At 36.8% G+C, this 21,940-nt stretch overlaps 1 protein-coding gene across 1 annotated transcript in view; it reads left to right on the top strand.

The window, feature by feature from the left end:
- VWF (von Willebrand factor) overlaps nt 1-21,940 on the top strand; it is a 125,018-nt gene that overhangs the window by 91,400 nt on the left and 11,678 nt on the right. The window contains exons 38-46 of the mRNA XM_026033247.1: nt 4,571-4,776; nt 7,484-7,586; nt 7,694-7,768; nt 8,253-8,357; nt 8,811-9,016; nt 10,236-10,385; nt 14,192-14,302; nt 16,150-16,333; nt 17,000-17,040. Coding sequence (XP_025889032.1) covers nt 4,571-4,776; nt 7,484-7,586; nt 7,694-7,768; nt 8,253-8,357; nt 8,811-9,016; nt 10,236-10,385; nt 14,192-14,302; nt 16,150-16,333; nt 17,000-17,040 — 1,181 coding nt within the window. The remainder of the gene's footprint in view (nt 1-4,570; nt 4,777-7,483; nt 7,587-7,693; nt 7,769-8,252; nt 8,358-8,810; nt 9,017-10,235; nt 10,386-14,191; nt 14,303-16,149; nt 16,334-16,999; nt 17,041-21,940) is intronic.

Raw genomic sequence — 21,940 nt, forward strand, 5'->3', positions numbered from 1 at the left:
CTGTAGTGTTTGATTGCATTTTTGTCATGCCATGTTGGTGCATATGAAGCAGCACAAATCTAGGCCCTGCCTAGATGGGTGAATATACTGGACTATCCCATAAGGGCATAGCCTGCCCTCCAGTCTGTGCTAGTTCTACTGTCTGAATATTACTTGGTCTTTTTCGGAAGAGAGGGTATTTTAAGTGCAGCTTCCAGCCTTCCAGCCTTTTGCCAATGCTTGAAAGTAAAGTTTACTCTAAGGTGAAACGCGTAGTATTTTTCTGGCCGTCATACTTAGGCTTGTGTTGGAGCAAATTGTGGCCTCCATTGCTAGACATTTTATTCTGAGGCATAGAAAATGCACCCCTCAAGCAGGCTCACTACTTATAGTGAATTTCTGCTGAGCAGAGTTTCCACTTAAATAATATTGGAGGCTTTATGTTTTATGTGAATATTGTAGGGATTTTTAACAAGTCACTTCACTGCTGTACAAACATGTATTGGCATTCATCTTTCAGTGGAGAGAAAGCTTTATTCATCTGGAAAAACTGTTCATACAGCCCTTAATAGAAGAACCAAGATATATTTAACCTGTAATTACAAGAAGAGATAGCAGCTCATGCAGAGGTGACCAAGCTATCTATAAATTGCTCAGGTATCAGTAGCAGTTAGCAAATTTTGTCCATAAAGCAGGGATACTCAGAGAGAAAACTGAGAGTAGCAACAGTTGCAGCTTTAATCTTCATATATTGACATTTCTGAGTGCTTTTCAGCAGCTCTTTGATGTCATCTGTGTGCAGTGTGGGCATGCCACCAAGGTACTTGCCAATACTGGCATATGGATGAATGGTGTCTGAATAGATAATTGATCCTGGTATTGCATATGAAGAAAATGGATATTTGATAATGTTTGGGTAAGATGGGGTTCTTTGAATGAGAAGCTGGTTGAAATCAGCGGCTGTGGGGATTCTAGGTACGATGTTTTTCTTGGAAACAATGTATTTCTGTAAGTGGATGTCTTTGCCTTTTATTTTTTATTTGATCATTTCACAGGCTCAAGTTAGAATACAAGAAGGTAACAGGTTCTGCCTGCTCAGCTCAGAGGCAGCGTCACTTGGCAGAGAAGTAGGAACAGGGGCTGGAGTAGGAGGGCAGAAGAATGGGATGTATCCATGGGATACAAGAATCCCTTAAATCAGCTCTTCCAGCGAAGGATTTTAGTTGAGGAGCTATGCCTGGGATTTTCTGCTGTTTTTTATTTGCTGTGTAAACAAAGACCGTAGTGACTGAAGGTTTTAAACCACTGTGTGTAATTGCCATTATGATTAGCTTAAGCTGACCTGAGCCCAGAAAACCAGTTGCTGTCTTCCTCTTCCATTGCTAAGCCATGCATTCCCATGTCTTTCATTGTGCTTGCAATAGTTCTTATGAACTACTTGGTGAGGACTGAAACTAGCTGCAAAGTAAAAAATGTGCCAGCAAAAAAGAGTAGCAGGGGTGAGTAGTTCAAGTAAGAGAAAGAACTGCCACTTTTCATGGCAACGTCAGTCTAGGTAGGTTTAAACTGAGCTTAAACCACTCAAAAGGTCATTGGAAAATCTTACCTAAAAATATTCCTTTGAGTACAGGGGACTTGTTAAAAGATGTTTAACAAAGCTGTGCCTGAGCAGTGCAGGGAGATTCAATAGCAATGAAAGTAGCTAATATACTACTGTCATTGCCCTGGTGCATTATTCACTCCAGCTTCAATATCTCTGAAGCTTTAACTGTACCTTTTGCTGTATATGACGGTATGGTGAGGCAAAAACAAGCCAGCAGTACCTCAGCGGTTAGACAATTGCCCAATTTGAACCATATTATACTACTGATAAAGAGGCAGTGTCATCATCATCTGAAGGGAAGGCTGCCTTTCTTCACAACCTTGAAAAAATGAACTTGAAAAAATGAACCAATTTCCTTGGATCTACTTAGGATTTTAACCAAAGCTGCTTTATCATGTCTGATCTGTTTGAAGCACAAAGTTAGGGTATATCCCAGTGCAAACTATCATTCTAAATCTTCCACTGTGCACTTAATAAATGATTTATTTATTTATTTTATTTTGATGGACTTGCACACTTTCTGTAGATCCTTGCATATGTCATTTTCTCCTTAGCAATATCTACTAAGAGTAGCTAGAATACTTCAAAGGGAAGATAACCAGCTGTTGAAAATTCAGTACTTTAATCTGCCAATCTGCTTTAATGACCCTTCAAAATATGCTTATCATAGTTTTATAGGAAAAAAATGTTTCTCCCAGCTTTTTTCTTACTACTCTCTTTTTGGAAGAGGAAGCTGTGTTTCAGCGGAGCTAAGAAAATGAGAATGTAGTATCAACTCAATCAATCAATATTGACTATGGCATGTATCAGACAGACTAGTAGTTTAGGTAGTTTTCATTTGAAAGTAATTTGGCAGAAGAATTAGAAGTCTTCCCATCACTTGGTTTCCTTTTTTATTTTTTTCTCTTTTGCTAGCCTACAGTCTTCTTTCCACTTAGAAGCAGTGAGCATTTGAGATGAACAGAAACTTAAGCAGCCAACCACTATCAAGGTTACATTTTCAAGAGGCTGACTATGGGCACCTTATGTTCCATATCTCTCACAGTATTTTCTATACAAAACCAGAGTTATCTGTAAATAGGATAGGAGCACAAAGACAGCAGTATGTCTGAGTGGCTTTCTACAATACCCTGTCTGTTATTTAGAATGGTTTTCTGTGCACTGTTGGAATTTATCCTATGTTCTGATGCTGCCTATGCGTGTCTCATCATCTACATTACCATGGCTAAGAGGATACTTCCAACAAAGGCATTTGCATCAGGTCATTTATATTTCTTTTGCAAAACTTAACTGCCTTCTTTCTTCTTTGAAAACCTATTGCTTTTACACAGGGGTGAAGGATTTTTCATAGTGTCTCTTCAGTCAGAACTTTGGCTTTTTAACTGTATTTTTTTCACATACCTAGCTTGCTAGTGCTAGCCAAAGGGAGGAAAGAGAAGAGGCTATATGAACTAACATGAACTACTTCAGGGAATTTACCATTCATTTTGTTTTATGATTGGGAACTCTCTACAGACCAAGGCTGATGGGCATCAATATTACCCTAAAATAATCTAATTTTGTGCAGAGGTATAACTACATTTGCATTAAGGCTACTAAAGGGAAGCAAGATGATACCCAGTGTGTTGAGTATACTTATTGGAAACGGAATAGAAAAGTATATGATATACCACCTTGACAGGTGCTGCAGATGTATTTTTACATATGTTCATTATAGGGGAAGTGAGACCATTACAGCAAATAAACTCTGGTGCTTACTATAGTTATCTTATATTCAGCAGAATTGCTTATAAGAATGATTTTTTTCTGGAAAACACATAGCTTAGAAAGCTGATGGTGGACAAGATTCTCAAATTATATCAATTTTCCTATTTTACTTAGATGATGCTTTTGAGTTTTTATAATCCAGCCAATATATATCATAATAAGGGTATTGAACTCTCCATCAAGTTCCTAGGACTTTTTAAGCTCTTCTGCATCTTCTAAAATATGATAACTATGCTTATGCCCAACTCCAGCACACCAGAAATAATTGAATTTAGAATAGCTCAAAACAGAGCAGGCTTAGCCTTTAAGGCATTTATTTTCTGTTTCCTTTGGCTATGGTATGTGTAGACAAATCAGCTCATGAATGCCTGTTTGGCTTGGAGCTTAGGTCTTCCTTCAATAATCTTTTAAATTATCTCTTGTCAGGAAACTATAAAAAGCTTTATAAACCTCACAAAAGTGACAAACTGGGAAATAAGAAAATATCTTTTCTAATGGAATCTGTAGAGAAAAATAACGTAGGTTGCAGCCAGTATGCAGCACAGAATTAGTGTCCATAGGTTCTTTGAGTAGCTGCAGCCATAGTTTTATGTTTGCTTTGAGAGATGATGGTCTTAGTGTCATGCACTCATCAGCAAACCTCTGTGTGTTAGCTTAAGAAATGATTTTTTTTTTTTTTTTGGCTTTAGGCACTTCAATTAATCCAGCAGGTTTGTTTTTGAGCTATCCATATATTCTGCTCCTGAACTTTTTAAAATTGCTTAGGAACATTGCCAATTGCCAAAAACTTCTTGCTTAATACAGTAGTCTATCCTGCATGTCTACCAACCCTGCACAGGTACCAATGCTTCTCTAATACACTTGGTTCTGATATCTCTTACACAGTTCTGAAAAAAAAATAGCAAGATGTTCAGCTAATGTAAACCCTTGTAGTCTTGCTACAAACAGTAGTGTTGTTCTGATTCATATGACCTAAAAACGTGGCTTAGTGATTTTGCGTGGATTTTTAATTAAGCATGTATCCTCAATCATTTTTTTTTCTACAGATTTGTATACTTCTAAAGATGTATTTTTCAACCTGTTAATGTCTGAAGAGGAGAAATTATAATAATGAAGATTGTTTTCAAAAAAAATGGACAGATTTCTAAAGAAAGCATAAGTGAAGACATTGCTCTGCATTTCAGATCTCTTCTACCATGCTTTTTCTCTGTTTCCCTACAGCAATGAAATGTCCCACATACTTGATATATGATCACTGCCACAAAGCCTGCATAAAGCACTGTGAGAATAGTACTGAGCTCAATGTCTGTACGGATTATCCCACAGAAGGCTGCTTCTGTCCAGATGGACAGGTAATTTTCAACAACAGCTGTGTTGCTGAAGAAGACTGCACACAGTGCATCAGTGAAGATGGCACACGCCACCAGGTAGCTATATACTTAGCTTAACTTTGTAAGGGGTTGGATTTGTACATTTGAATGCTTTTCACTTTGGACGTTTTATTTACTAGCTTATTTCCTCACAGTTGGCTGGTTGTCAGCCCCATGAAACTTCCTCTGTGTGAAATTAGCTGAGCTCAGTGTAAAATTCACAGGAGGGACTCTACAGACTTGGAAATGCATGACAAATTTGTGTGGAGAGAAGGCCTCAGAGGAAAGAGCGGGGATGGCCTAAGTCACCATTTACCAAGATAAACACCTCCATGCAGTAGGCTTTTACCAGTAACGACAATTTAATCATAAAATTGGAATTCCTGACCAAAATCACTGAAGTATAATGTCTTTGCAAAGTGGTTGGTGTCGAACAATGAGAGTTAAGCTGAACTTAAGTGAAGTCATATTAGACCCTTTTTTTTTTTTTTTTTTGCATCAAATATATGCAGGTGAGGATCATTCATTTGATGGATTTTATCATATTGTTTTTACTTAAAAACGGACTTTCCTGAGCTAATTGCAAATTCTCAAAGGCAAATGTAATGGAGAAGTCCCAGGTGCCCCTCTGCAGTTGGAGACTGTTTATTTTCCCATTTAGTAACACACAACGAGTGCACAAGCACTTCATTATATCCTCTCTTTCAAATAACAGGAAGGATTGTTACTCTTCACTTCCAGCCAGTCAACTCTAGGCCATCTTTCTGATGTCATCCAGTTCTCTTTAATCTTCAGCTTTCTTGTAAGACTTTAAGGAAAAGGGGATTTATTTTTCAGTCCTTTATGGACATCAGATTTATGTCATATTTGGATACTCTTATTCTATTGCCAAACCTGTTTTCACAGACAGACTTCTTCTATAACATATATTTTCATTAAGGACCAGATGTCTTTGCAATAGTATTTAGTATATGCTTTAGGTGAAAAGATACATTCTTACAAGTAAATGAACGCATGTACTCTGAATACCTTCATCTTTTCACATACACATTTAGAAATACAGTTCATCAACAAATTTCTAACACTGATGGTTAGAACAAATAGAAAAAAAGAATATTCGTGGCTAAAAACTTTTCTCTCAAATACAGTTTGCACCAAATAACATAATGACAGCATCAAACTTGTTGAGGAAATGTCATTTTTAGGTGGTAGGATACCCACAAATAATGCATAGAGCTTACTGGAGGAAGCGTTTCAGGCACTATTTGAGCAATGCCAGTGGTACTGATCGCAAATTTGGGCGAGGACTTTTTGGTATGCCCGTGTGATAGGCTCATCGGCGTCTCAGAAGGCACGCGGGTGCGGGCTTGCGAAGAGCAGCCCGTGCCATGATTTGTGCGTTAGTGCCACCTGCTGGTGTTTGTAGAGCGCAGCTAAGTGACTGTATAGCATTGCGGGAAATACAACTGCGAGTTTCCTACCGCGGGGCGAGGGAGTGGCAGAGGAATGTAATAGCATCCAAGATGAAAGAACAGGGTCTGTATGCTTTCAATCTCCAAGTCCTCAGGCAATATGGAGCAATTTCCACTTAAATATTTTTTTTTCAAGCATTTGTAGAGAAAAGCTCTTGAGAATAATGCCTGCAGTGATATCTATCTACCTGTTGCTGCAGAAGTTCTAAAATTAATGTGAGCTGTCACATACTCCTTAATGGAATTTTAACTCTGAAAATCTATAGTCTGCAACCCGATGGCAGTGCCTAGATATGGATGGGGATGTGCAGAGCCGTGCTCACCCTACACAGCCATTCTGCATCATGGGATTAGCAGTGCGAGCAGTGCATTGGATAATGCAGCTGGTCGTGGGATGTGACTTCCTGAACCTCCCTCTTTTCCTCTGATGTTCTTTACTATTCCTTTCCATACCAGATAGGTATTCTGATTAATGATGATCTCAACAGAGAATTTTAAAGCACTCCAGAATACTCTTGATCACATCTTTTCCTTTCATGGTACCTTAACCCACTCTACAACTTCTTCCATTCAGCTGGATCAATTGTGCAGATTTACTTTATTGTCTATAATTCATCAGATAAATGTATGCTTAAAATCAAGGATTTCCCTCCTTTTCATGAGAGGCAGGTGGTTAATTGTACATTTTACTAGTAATTTCTGATAATGTACTTATTATCATTGGATAATCACAAAAGGACTGACAGTTTCTGATTTGGGATTGATATAATTTATCCAGTCTTCAGTCCGCTGGAAAGTGATGAGACCTCCAATATTCTTAATAATAATAATAATAAAATTGTTTATTTCTCTGCTTAAGTACTACCAATTTGGGAAAGCAGCCACTTCTGTATATTTCCCAAAATAGCTTGATATCTCTATTTCCCTTAATAGCACTGAACATCTAATCATGGTATGTAGTTCTATGGTTATACTGTTACTCATAAATGTAATTGCAAGCTATATCATCTGAGCACATTTCATGCATAAAACAACAGGAATTCCTCATCCCAATAATGCATTTTTAAAACACTTGTTAAATTGATAAATTACAGTTATTTCAGAATTATATATCTCTTTAGGATCTTACAGTCCCAAAACAAGCAATTCTTTGTGTAGTACTTCTTTTTTTTTTTTTTTTTTTTTTTGGATTTTTTTTTTTTGCCCTCATCCACTTCCATACCAGCATACTTAGTATGAACAGTAGTAGAACTTAGTAGAACACTTAGTATCTAACTATTGTTTTAATGCAGCACATGGAAACGTGGATTCCTGCCAATGAACCTTGCAAGTTCTGCACATGTCTCGACAACAGGAGAATAAACTGCACTGTCCGACCTTGCTCTACTGCCAAACGTAAATTGTTTTAGCTCTAAGTATGATTTTACTTGTACTGATTTTTGTTGCCTGTTCATCTGTTTCTTATCCAAACATGTTTTGTGGGTATTTTATTCTTACTCCAGCTGCTGAATGTGGTCCATGTGAAGTTGCTCGCCTGCGCAGAGATCCTGGAATGTGTTGCCCAGAGTATGAGTGTGGTAGGTTCTCACAACATATTGGGATCTTCTTGCCATATATTTTAACCAGATGGTTTAAAGACATAGAATTTACATTTTTATTTAGTAATATTCTGTGTTTTAAACCATCAAATGAGTATATGAGAATGATGGGCAGGGAGAGGAACAAGAATCTGCATTCAGTTCCCACAAAGCTTGCCTCTACCATAAAGGATGCAGAAGGGAAAATCTAAATAATTTTTCAATTACATTTTTTTGAATGATCTGCATTAGAAAATTAAGCACAACTTTAGAACAGGAATGCACATAACCCAAACCTGATCTACTCTCTAAGCTACTTTGAAAACAAGTTCTAACCTGCTGTACTCTGTTTCAGATTTTAATTTATTTCAGAATTTAATTTCAGATTTTAGGATAGCAATTGATTGTAGGAAAAACAACCTAATGGGGATGTATGGACTATTGGTCATGTGCTGTCTTAAAAATTCTTTCAATTTCTTTTTAGTCTGTGACCTAGTCTCCTGTGACTTGCCTCCTGCCCCTGACTGTGAGTTTGGTCAGCAGCTTGCCCTGACCAACCCAGGAGAATGCAGACCAAATTATACATGCGGTAAGGTATCTTTTTAACACAAAGTGACAGTGGCATACTCCATTTGACAAGTTCCTTTGGGCATTGTTTTTTCTCTCTGTAAGCTTTCATTTGGAGCTAATGGACAGGAAATTTGATGAACTTGCAAGAAAGATGCCATTGGTACTTCCTGAATACTCTTTTGATTTAAGGAAAAGATAAGCACTGCTGTCTTGGTTGTGTGTTTTCTGACCCATATGCTTACTTTATAAATCTCTTCAATCGTTTGTGGGAGAGGATAAGACCTTTTCCTCAACCTGCAGCACAGATTTTGACCTGAGTCTTTTATCTTTGCCTTACTTCTTGCTCTTTAAGTAGATGTATAAAACTTTACGGAAACAGTTAGTGACTTGTTCTCCAGAGAAATCATTGTTCATTTGCAGTGCTCTGAAATATTGTGTGCTTAACATGGTACTTTTTTTTTTTTTTTGCTAGTCTGTAACAGAGAAGCATGCAGTTTAATTCAAAGTCCTTCCTGTCCACCACATCGAAAATTGACTGTTAAGAAGACTGAGTGCTGTGATAAATTTGAATGCACTTGCAGTTGTACGAACTCAACAGTGAGCTGCCCCACTGGTTATTTGTCTAGATCTCTCAGCAATGACTGTGGCTGCATATCTACCACCTGCATTCCAGACCAGGTAAAGGAAATGAACTGGGTTTTCCATAGATAAGAATATCTTTTATACATGGAGTGAAAATACCACAGTAGATGGGGTGCTAGATGTACACAAGTTCGAAAGTATAGTATCAGGTAATGATACGAAGACATTTTCCATTTATGTGCATGCAAGAAAAATAAACGGTTCTCTCCTGCAGGGCATATTTTATTATAAGTCTTTATTCAGACACATCTAATATATTTTTGGGTGACTTTGAGGTTTGCAGAGTCATTCAAGCATTGCAAGTTTCAGAGATAATTCTGAAATTATCAGAAGATAATTATCTGAATTATCAGAGACAATTCTGAAGTTTGTAAATTAACTCAGCTATGTGCATTTGAGTCAGTACAGTTACCATATTTCAGAATTGCATTTTTTTTCAATCATATGTTAACTATTGTATAAGAACACCTCAGACCCAAACTGCTTTTGCCCTGTGATTGCGTTTGCCTGAGGAGGCATCATATGTCATATGAACTGTACTGCCGCTTACAAATTTTGCCAAATTAGTATTTGACTCTGAAAGCATCACCGGGTAAATTTGTCTTTTATATTTCTGACCATTTTATAAGCTACTATACTGCATTAACCTTTAAGATAAGGTTGCTTAGAAGAGAGTCGCAAGGCAGTGTAACCTGTCTACTAGAACAAACTTATATTACAACTTAGCTTAGGTTGCACTGTCTTGCAGCTTAGATCTGAGCTTTATTTTCTGCTGCTCAGCACTTCATGAACTTGTGTAAGTTGTTGCATTGCTCTGTGAATCAGTTTCTACACTTATAAAATAATCATGTCTTTAATAACAAGATATGAAATCTATCATTTACGCAACGTAAGAAGTGGCACTTATATTTTTCTGTAGCTGTGACAAAAGCAAATGGATGTTTGTGGTTCAACGTAATACCTCTTGTCAGATCACCTGAAAATTTTGTGTACACAGACCTTCATGATCCTGTTTTCTCTTCTCTAAAACCGGATCACAACCAGACCCAGTGGACAACTCCACTGGAAGATAAAAACTTTTTTATTTATTCTTTTATGAAATAGCAGTTTTGACTGTGTTTTTCTTTAGTAATATTTCCACATCTTTAAGACTTGTCATTTCTACTGGGTTCCATGCAGTAGGTGTCATGTCTTAAAATGCAGTCTTTTAGGACCAAAGTGTGCTCATTTCTGTATTGATTGTTGTATTCTGTAGGTCTGTGTTCACAACAACATTGTCTACCCCATTGGGAAAACCTGGAAAGATGGTTGTAGAGAATGTTCTTGCACTGATATGAAAGATGATGTTACAGGACTTCAGATGATGGAATGTCATGAAAAAAAATGTAATATGTTCTGCTCTCGGGTGAGTAAAATTTAAACCAATTCATTACCCAGTAGAGCTCTGTTCTCCCCTGTACAATGAAGTGAAGGCTAGAAGAGGCTTTTTTTTTTTTTTTGCCGCCTCGATGCAGAAACAGATATGATCTACATCTTGTTCTACAAACCACCTGCTTGCTTTTTAAATTCTTACGTTAGGATGTAGATAATATTCCCACAATCCTGCAAGTTTGAACAGTTGACCAAACAACAAGTGTTCACAAATATGAATTGTAACACTGATATCTTCAGTAGCTGTTAAAAGCCTGCATGCAATGATCCCTAAACTTTTAGCTATCCCAGTTGGAATGTCTTTGAGGGAATTGCAAGGAAGGGCATAATCCTGCAATGCTTGCAGAGCCCTTTAACTACAAGGCACATGTACTGCTTCTGTATTGCATTTACTGTGCTGGCTCAGATGCTGCAGATGCTGCTGCAATGTTCTGGGGTTTCTAGTACCCCATGTGAGACAAAAATCACTTATTTTTTTCTGCTTCAGCTTTTTCTCTGCTTGATGGGTAAACAGTGAGTTTCCAAAAAAAAAAAAAAAAAGTGCCATGCACACCTGCCAAGTTTCCAAATTGTAGTCTATTTCCTAAACTTTCAAATCTGTTTCTGAAGGTGTGCCTTTTTGGTTAGGGGTTTGTTTATAAACTTCCTATTATGCAGCAACACTCAGAACAGAAAACAAAAAGAAAAATCAGCATGTGGTATCTGATCTTCCTTTTTGCTTTTAATTAGTTACATTTGGAATAAGGCTCCTCATTAGCAAAGGTTACAAATAGCATTATGACAAGTCAAAGGTTTTCTTTTTGCTTTCAGAAAGACATCAGTTCGGAATCAAAAACTAACCTTGGTAGATAGTACATCTCTGCAGCACCCCATGAATGAGTTAGCATTGTTGTAGAAACCCTGCATTATCTGACTTGCTTGTTTTGAATTCTCATTTGAATTTACTTTAAACTGTATTTTAGCACACCTGACTGTGCCTGTTAAGTTTGACTGTAAATGTTTCAGTTATGCAAGTTGTCAATTCTCTTATTCTGAAGAGAATCAATTCTCTTTCTCTGAAGTCTATTAAGCTAATCATACCTCATTTTTTAAAGAATTTCAAATGCCTTAATACCACTGTGCTTCGATATTACATAGCTTCCAGCCTCCTTATCAAAACAGAGCTGGACAGACTGTATGCGTGTGAACACGCAAAGATGTGATCTAAATATAAACTGTTTTTAAATTTTTTTTATTCTTATTTTTGACTTTTTCCCTGTACTTTGCCTTAAATACTGCATAATTCCCTAGAAATATACAATATTTCTTCTTTCACTGGTATACTGAGTATTGTGAAATCCATTATTATACACAATGCAGTGAAAACTATGAGGTTTTCATGACATGCTTTCAACTCTTACAAACAAATCCTCTCAATTTCCTTTTGTAGAACATACTTTTCCCTAATACTCCAATGACTATGAAATATTAGATTTAAAATGTCTGGATGCACTTTGGCTCACAGCCATGACTTGATCAATAATCTGTTATTCTAGTAAAACTTTGGTTAGGCAAAGCTATAGGTTCTAGTCAAATCTGCCATAAGTATTTCAGTCTCAAAAATATTTTCTTAAAAAAAAACAACAATCCAAAAAGCTTGGAGGGCAATAGACCTCTTTTCAAGGTAATATGCCACTTCTTGTTCTGCTTTCATTGTTTTCAAAGTGCTAGTGACTGAAACCTCAGCTGTTGGATTCTGGAGAGTTCAGTTTTGTTTTTATTAACTTATTCCTGAGTCAGTGAATAAGCACATCAAAGACGATAGTAGTTCTTGTTTTAATTATCCCTAAGAGTTTTCTTTCAATTAAGATATAATCATATAGGAAACTGCTGATATTGAAGATTTTAACTGTGAGTCCTCACTTATATGACATTCAAACATTCTTCTTATTGGTTTTATTTACATTAATAGATTTTAAACTTGTGCAGTATAATTGTTGACTATCTCACTGATTTATGTGAAAACAGCTTACACTTTGTTTATATATAGAAAAAATCAATATATATAGAAAAAAAAATACATATACTAGCTCCCTCACCTAGTGCTCAATGAATGGCACTGCTCCTCCCAGATATGACAAAATCACACTCAAATCTGGTCTGTTGTTATAGAATGTAAAGAAACACTGCATATAAGAAAAAGAAAGGATATTTAGCTGAGATGCACCAATCTCAAAATTCTGTAATGATATTTAAATTAATAGCAAGCACAAAACTTTCACTTACAAACAAGGTATGGATCTGCTTCATTATATGTCATAGTCCCCTCCCTTTTTCTGTCCTCTTCTATGCTGTCAGTTCTGGGAAAGCATTCAGATACTTGCTGTAGTTATTGCATATGGGGACAATAACCTCTTAGAGGTTATTAAGTAGGGATTTCTCTGCATGTGCAATTCCAGTATATCGTTCTGGAATCATGATGATAAAATGGATAGCAATTTTCCAAACACCCTAAAGTCACTAATGTATTTATGTTAGGAGAGTTTTTCAAGTCTCTTGATGCATTAAATTAAGATAAAGAACCTTTTCACCATACATACAAAAGCATAATGAATGATGATTGTAACAGATGTAAACTATGATATCTATGACTTTAATCTCCAATATTTCAAACTGTTATTTCCTTTGAAGTAGTGGTGCTGGACTTCTCACACTTAAAAGGTAGGAAATGGCTTAAAATTGTATGTTAAGAGAGTTAAATAATTTCAAAGGAAGGTATTGCCTAAGTATTTCATATACAGGATCCTATTATAAAATAAAATATCTTAATGGGTAGTATTTAAAACATCTAGCTTGCACTTTAAAACATAACTTACTATGGAAATTAGGGAATGGTGTCTTAGTTTTTCGGGAGATTTAGTAACAGGAAATTGAGTCTGGGATGAGTTTAGTTCCAAAGTTGTGCTGATTCACTGCCACTTCTTCCTTTTGCATACCTCTGTAATATAATGTTATCTGAAACACTTTCTCTTTACATTTTACTAATGCATAAATGGAATTGCTCACATACAATAAACTATAGTGTTTGGAAATGGCTTTTGTTCAGCGTTACTTAAACAATTCAGGCCACCTCAAAACTATTTTTCTTTTACCTCATCCCTTTCCATGCCTGTTTATCTAATTTTCTTTTTTTGTCTTGTAACAGATCTTTGCGTTATTACATATTTGTTCAACTCCTAAAAAAAACCAGACATGTAAATTCACATTCATAAACTCAAGGCTTGGAGTTTTTTAGTTTGTTTTGTTGTCTTTCTTGTTTCTTTTCTTTTTCTGTGTGTGTTGAGCACCATCAGTGTCTGCTGAACTCCTATGAAGGGTGTTCCTATACCATACGAGAGAAGCTGATCTTACAAGAGTGGGTTGTCAGTAAGGATCAAAATGAACTGAGGAAAGATAGTACCTAGAGTTATTTAATTCATGTAGCTGAATTTGTTTTCAAAATATAAATTAAACAGCAGCTAATAAGATGATATGAAGTTTTGTTCCTAGTGTCCTTCTTTTTTTTTTTTTTTCCAGACAGGTGATGTTAGCTGTTTGAAAGGCTGTTGACCTGAATGGATGACTTATTTGTTTTGTAATGGAAGTGTGTGGCCTTATAATTGTGTATTAAAATCTCCTTTTCCAAAAACAAACAAAACAAGCATTAAACATCTCCTTAAAATAAAAAAAAATCTCATGTGTCTTGTATTATTCCTGAGTCAATCTTTTTTTTTTTTTTTTTTTTTTTTTTTTTTTTTATAGGGATACAAGTATGTCACCCAAGAAGGAGAGTGTTGTGGAAGATGCCAAAAGACAGCATGTGAGGAGCAGTTGTTCTGGTCACGGGGTGATGCAGATGCTCGTTTACATGAGGTAAGCCAGTGGTGGTGTGGGCATTTCCTCTTCTAGCAGAAGTACCCTCAAATCATTTGTACTCCAGAGAAGGCAAACGAACAAACAAAAAACCATAAAGCACCTGCAAGTTACTTCCTTTAAGGCAAGCAATGTTCTTGTATAGATAGGGTGATTTAACCACTTGATTTTGTTAATATACAAACTTTTTAGGCTCTAACAAAACTATCTTGGCATGTAAAATTGATTGGGATAGGATATTGGGATAGGATGTTTTTCAGGCTGAAGATTATTTGTTTAAATTATCCTAATTAACTTATGTTATTCTATGGATAGCAGGCAGATTGGATAGTGAATTGCTTGCCTTTCATGGACCTATTCAAATAGGATATACTACTTAGTGCGCATTGAAATGGGGACATTAATTACCATCTCTTTACTAAAAATGATGGCTCCAGGCCAGAGCAGACTGCAGTGGTTTAGGCCACAGTTGTTCTTTGCTCAGAATAACAGTTTATTTTCAGCAGTATGTCTCATCCCCTTTAATTCCTGTGTGTCTGTATGAAAAAGTCCAAAGGGAAATGAGTGTATACAATGCCATTTTAAATGTGTTGCAATAACCCTATGTCTCTGGAAAGCTCAGTGGATATTGGTTTCTTTTCTTTCCCTCAGTTTTGAATTCTTTCAGACTATTGCTTTTGTCCTGTCCCTAACCAAACTGGCCAGTATAAGTCTTTGCCTAACGCAGTAGCACTCAATTGCTTAATCCTCTATGCCAGCTGGCATTTAACAAAGGAAGACAGAAATAGTAAGTTAAATATATTTCAAGTAATGGACCTTCTCAACACTCTTTTCTTCCTGAAGTGTTATTCATTATAGTGTTTCTGCATTTATATCTACATGTCACTGGGAAATCTGTGCTATTAACATTTGATTATCTCTTTCATTTAAAAAAAAATGTATCATTTTCTAGCCTTGCCTTTACCAGGATATTTCTTAAAAAGGATCAGTATTATCTTCTGTTTCATAAAACAAGCATTCGAAAGCTATACGCTCATACTCCAACACGTCTTATTGATTTCCATTGTCCTAAATGAAAAATAGATTTTGGAACATCTGCCTTATGAGGAAGGCTGAGAGAGTTGGGCCTGTTCAGCCTGGAGAAGGCTGAGAGGTGACCTGATCAGTGTTTATAAACACCTTTAGGGAGGGAGTGAGGGGGATGGGGCCGGCATCTTTTCAGTGGTGGCCACCAATAAGAATAGAGGAAACAGCCACAAATTGAAGCACTAAAAGATCCACAGGAATTTAAAAAAAAAATTCTTAACAGTGAGAGTGAGAGAACACTGGAACAGGCTGCTAAGAGAGGTTATGGATCTCCTTCTCTGGAGGTCTTCACAATCCTCTTGGACGCAATCCTGTGCCACATGCTCCAGGTGATCCTGCATGTGCAGGGCAGTTAGACTAGATCTCTAGAGGTCCCTTCCAACCTTAATGATTCTATGATTCTGTATTCTGCTGTCTCCTTGCTGTATAGTCTTTCAACTTGTCTGTCATTAACAACAAAGCAGCTATTTAACAACTGAGAGAGAAGTACTCATTCAATTTCTGAGCAAACATGTTTGATATTACAGTACTGAGATGTGGGGTTGGAGTCTTGTATTCACCATTCTTAAAAAGTCAACACTGATCTACTCTAAGATTGTCACAATAAAGATTTATGAGAAATCTTGAGTGACAAAATGTTCCTGCAGAAATAAACATACATTTTGTAAATCAGCATATCACTTGTGTCTGTCCTTCCTTTACCTGGTTGCACAAACATTGCTGATATTGTAATATAAAATACTTTTCTTTTTTCCTTCCAGATTGGCACAGAGTGGCGATCTCCATTCAATCACTGCATTATCAATGAATGTGTCCAAGTGAACAATGAGGTTTTTGTGCAGCAAAAGAACATTTCGTGCTCTCAGATGGATGTCCCACACTGTACAGAAGGAACTGAATTACACTGCAACCAAATAGAAGACTGCTGTCCTTCCTGCAGATGTGGTAAGGATTCATATGTGTCAAATAAAACGACTGGAGAATTAATCAGCTGACAATAGATCTCCTATTTCTCAGTTTTCATTTCAGAAGTGTTTATTATGAAAATCTAATAATAATTTGAAACTCTCATATATAATTTAGGCATTGAGTGAAACAGGACCTTCTGCTATTACTTCCTTTAAAGTCTGCTCCACACCGGCATTTTGCATGCAGCTATGCTCTCTTCTGAGCATCAGTGACCATTAGGGCTGTGGCTTTCAACTATTACAGACTCCCAATCACATTTATTTGACAAGCATAAATGCTACCATGGCATAAGCAGCTAGAAGTGTGAGGAAGAAAAGTAAAGACTGCAACTTGGAGGAAATCCATGAGTGTCTCTTTGGGGATTGTGAGGCTTGAATTCAAGAGGAAAATCCACACTGTACCATGTACTTGGAAAAAACAGCTCAGCAAGATAAGTTTGAAGGTAGAATTCAGGATAACATTGGCTATAAAGGCAATATTGTCTTTATAGTCTATGAATCTAAATTGTGTCTTTATATTGAGAATGGAGCTAGTGACATAAATTGGAACAATAAAAAGTCAAAAAGCGTATTCATGGTTTGTTAAATATAAATAATGGCACGATAATGGTAACTCTAAATGGCATATTATTCTCTTTTTCAGTACCTGTGAATGGTTGTCTTTTGAATGGCACTGTTATTGGGGTAAGATTGATTCCTATTACTTGATATATCAATAAGATACTTCAATATTTTAATAAGCATGTGTTTTAATGAGCATGAACTTGCCGAAAGCCTGTAAGGACAACTTTGTTCAGTCAAAATCACTGCAAATGAAACTCTGTAGTAAAAGCAGTGGTAATGGTCTCAGCAGGCTATGCCTGCCACAGGCTTCTTATATGACAATTAATATCTTTCCAAATTTGGGACAATAGTGTTTCCTCATCTTGTAAGTATGTGTTCAGAAACTGTGGTAGTGTGTACCTGCAGTCTACCAAACATACAGGAAACTAGCTGTGAGGGATAACCTCAAAGGTGATCCTTGCGTACTTCAGGGAAGGAAAAACTTCCCTTATTTTACATATAGGACAAAATACTAAAAAAACAAAAACAAAAACAAAAACAAAAAAAAAAACAAAAACAAACAAACAAAAAAGGATGGAAACTCTTGCTCCACCTGTGTGGAAGAGGTATTCCTCTTTGGCTATTAGCATAAAACAGGAAAGCTGAGCTCCCTCACTGTTTGACCTCTATCTCCTTTCAGACTGATGCTGATATGCCCTCAGAGGAATTTTTTTTCTCAACTGCATATTTAATGCATAGATTAAGATATGTTTAACCCAGTCCATGAAATTGGGAAGCACTGGAGTTAGGCATCTGATCTCATTTATCCTGAATTTTTCTTTGGAGAGCTCTGTCAATTGTCTATTGTTTCTCTAAATCCATATTCTGGCAGAACTCCTGGTGTCAAGGAACTCTAAGTATTCTCATCATTCTCCAGGGAAATTGATTCTTTTTATTCATTTAACCTGACTTTTAACCTATGTATTCTCTTGTCTATGCTTTTCTTCCTTTTTCCATTTATTTAGAAGGAAAGTTTGATCACATCTCTTTGGATTTTTGAGGTACAGCAGAAAGGATCTTCCTCCATCTATTTTCCTCCATATTTTTTTACATTTTTTCTCCATATTCTGTAGGCATAAGCTTATCAGTTTATTACAGCTAAAGTCTTGTAATCAAATATGCTTTATTCTGGAACGACATTCCTGTGGAATTAAATCCAAAGAGTATCTCTGATTTTCTATTAGAACTTTTGGAGAAGGATTGTAAAGTGGCAAAACAACTAATAATCTGCTTTCTGTTTGACTCCTCTATTTGCTTCTCTGTGGTATGTTGTCAAAACTCATGGTGGTATTTTATGAAGTTATAAAGACCAAAATTGTAGAAAATGTCATATGGTTTAATAATTGCAAACTTCTGCCACCTTCTGTTATCTAGAATGTGTACGTATGTTCTGTATTTTTTAAAGTCTTTCCAATTGTATACTGTTCTTTCATGAACCATTTGACCAATTATTTTTTTTCTCTTCCAACAAAATGTTTACTTGACAAGTCGGGAAAAAAATGGTTTCTTTCTTTTCAAGTGGTTTGAAATATTTTAAAATAAAGCATAAGAAAATTTTGAAGCAAAATTCAGTCAGCCTCACCTCTGTCCGTGGTAAGGCGATGGAGCAGCTCATCCTAGAGAGTATCTCTAGGCATGTCAAGGAAAAGAAGGTGACTGGAAGTAGTCATTCACCAAGGGGAAGTCATTTTTGACGAACCTGATAGCCTTCAATGATGGGATGACTGGCTAAATGGACGAAGGGAGAGCCGTACATGTTGTCTAACTTGACTTCAACAAGGCTTTTGACACCTTCTCCCATAATATCCTCATAGGAAAGCTCCAGAAGTGTGAATTGTATGAGTGGACAGTGAGGTGGATTGAGAACTGCCTGGATGGCAGAGCTCAGAGGGTGGTGATAAATGGGGCCGAGTCTAGATGGAGGCCTGTGGCCAGTGGTGTCCCCCAGGGGTCAGTACAGGGCCCAGTGCTGTTCCACTTGTTCATCAGTGAATTGGACGAGGGCACAGAGTGCACCCTGAGCAAGTTTGCAAATGATACCAAGCTGGGTGGAGTGTCTGACACTCCAGATGGCTGTGCAGCCATCCAGAGGGACCTGGACAGACTGGAGAGTTGGGCAGAGAGGAACCTCATGAGATTCAACACAGGCAAGTGCAGGGTCCTGCATCTGGGGAGGAATAATCTCAGACACTAGTACAGATTAGGGGTCGACCTTGTGGAAAGCAGCTCTGCAGAGAGGGACCTGGGAGTCCTGGTTGACACCAAGTTAACCATAAGTCAGCTATGTGCCCTTGTGGCCAAGAAGGCCAATGGGATCCTGGCCTGCATGAGGAGGAATGTTGCCAGCAGGTCAAGTGAGGTGATCCTGCCCCTCTCCTCAGCTCTGGTGAGGCTGCACCTCTTATGCTGGCTCTCCAGTATAAGAGGAATGTGGAGCTCCCAGAGAGGATCCAGTGGAGCATCCCTTGCACAAGGAAAGACAGAGTGAGTGGGGTCTGTTTAGCCTGGAGAAGAGAAGGTTGAGAGGAGATCTGATTAACACGTACAAATATCTGAGCAGAAAATGTAGGGAGGAAGTGGCCAGACACTTCTCAGTGGTGGCCAGCATTAGGACAAGGGACAATGGATATAAGTTGAAACACAGGAAGTTCCGTCTCCATATGAGGAAGAACTTCACTGTGAAGGTGACAGAGCCCTGGAACAGGCTGCCCAGGGAGGTTGTGGAGTCTCCTTTTCTGGAGGTCTTCCAAACCCACCTGGATGCCACCCTTTGCCACATGTGGACCGTACTTGAACAAGGGGGTAGACCTCTAGATGATCTCTAGAGCTCCCTTCCAAATTTATCCATTCTGTGATTCTGTGAAAATATCATGTTGGACACAAAAACAGAATTAGTTCTGTTTTGGATATATGCATTAAATATTTTAAAATATTTTATTAAATATTAAATTATGTATTTATTAATAATTCTATTTATTAAAATGTATTTATTATTAAATAACTAGAAGATATTTCTTAAATAAATTATTAAAATTTTTTAGCTTTTAAATATTTATAAACATTCCTGTCTTAATAAAATTTGCTCTGATTGCCATGAATTCATGGTATAAAACTTCATTTTTTGTGATCTGTTTCTATATAAAAATGTCTCATAAGTTTTAATAAAATTTTTAAAATCAATATGATTCTATTATTCTTCTGACAACTGGTCATTTTATCAAACATAGTCTGTGCAGAAAGACTTTGAGGGTGTTGGTAAGTTTCAGCATTGCCTTTATGCTCTTCTTTTTTCACAGTCAAGCATTACTGAGATTAGCATTCACATATTACCCTATTGGCAAAATATTCTCTAGGGTAGCGAGTAATGAATTTGGGCTGAGGACAACAGAGTGGCATTTTGGTCTGTCTTGGCCTTAAGCAATGAAAAATGTCAAGTCTGGAAGATTTCTAAATAAAGCAAATATTTTAATATGGAAAATAAGAGAAAGTAATTGGGGGGGGTTACATTAGAACTTGTTAATGGCTATTATGACCTAAAATATTTTCATTTAATTAATAGTCTAAAGTAAATTAGCTATATATTTTAAAATTTTTGAGCAGTTTTTTTTTAGCTATATTTTTGAAAATTTTTGACCACCACTTTGACATGACTTTCTACTTCAGTGACTTTTCCAGAGCTCTGGTCAGGAAGGAAGATATGGTGTCCACAGATGTTTATACTTCCTAGATTTCAAAACCTTCATTCTGAGAGCATGATCCTTTACAAAAAGGTTTCAAATGTCATTTTTATATCAATGGAAATCTTTGCTTCATTAACTCGTTCATTGAATAGTTCCAGGTTTTTAGTCTTTTACTGCAGTTGTGTTAAAATGACTGTCTCTTTAATCCTTTTACATTTTTGTCTTGTATCTGGTTACCAATATTGTATTCCAGTAATTTGTTGTATTGCATTCACTACTGCTCTTAACTGTGCTACAACTGGCTTTAACTGCAGATTTCCAAGCAGGTGGCTGTATTTACCAAAAGGATTATCAGTATCACTCATCTGTTTTCCCAGGCTTTTAGTGAGTAGCATGTTTGAAAGAGATCTGAGTAGATTTTGGCTTTAGGCAGGCATTTTGTTTATGTTGTCTAACACTGTGTTAGTAAATGTTGTGGTTTTGTTCTAATTTATCCAAGAGAACATAAGTAGGTATGAAGGTAAAAAGATATATCAGTCCCTTAATCAGTTCTGTCACATGAAGCTATATTTCTTTACAGAAATACATTGTTTATTTGCATGCCGATCTCCGTATTTATTAAATAAACATTGTGGAACTAAGCTGTGAGGCAAATTTTAGATAAAAGTTAAGACTTTTCCCCAAATGTTTTGAGGCATTTGAGTATATGAGTTGGGTTGCATAAGTTGTTATGAGTTGCATAAGCCTAGATCTACAGAGACATTTTGTGATAGTCATGTACTTCTGAAAACCTGAACAATATATGATTATGAGAGTAAATAAAACAACCTCAAATATATTTTGAAACTGGTCACCCTCATCAGAATTGCTCCCATATTTGTGAGGCTTTTTTGTCTGTTTGTATGTCTGTATGCCCACAGTAACTCTACTGGTTACTATTACAATGCTAGTGTTAGTGGGTTCAATAATCTTGTAAGGCCATGTAGTTTGTGCCATGGCTGTCAGAGTGATATCTGTATGTCTTCGTTGTTGAGAGTGAACAAGAAATCTATTGTTTCATGTGACTTTGCTGTAATAGGGAAAAGTTATAATTGCAGCTTCATGCCTGCATCTATGTCTGGCGTTTAACCCCAGCTTAACTTTTTATAGTGAATATCAGGTCTTCACACGAATGAAAGTGGAGGTGTGAAGACCAGATCTCTGTTTAGGTCTAGAGCTTGAGTCAAAATGATGGCAGCAGCTTAACTGGAGAAGTATCTTTTTGGTTATCATATCCAGTCTTCCACTGTTGCTTGCACCTC

Source organism: Nothoprocta perdicaria, unplaced genomic scaffold, assembly GCF_003342845.1.
Source record: "Nothoprocta perdicaria isolate Ctin4 unplaced genomic scaffold, notPer1 scaffold_126, whole genome shotgun sequence".
NCBI classification, from domain to species: domain Eukaryota; kingdom Metazoa; phylum Chordata; class Aves; order Tinamiformes; family Tinamidae; genus Nothoprocta; species Nothoprocta perdicaria.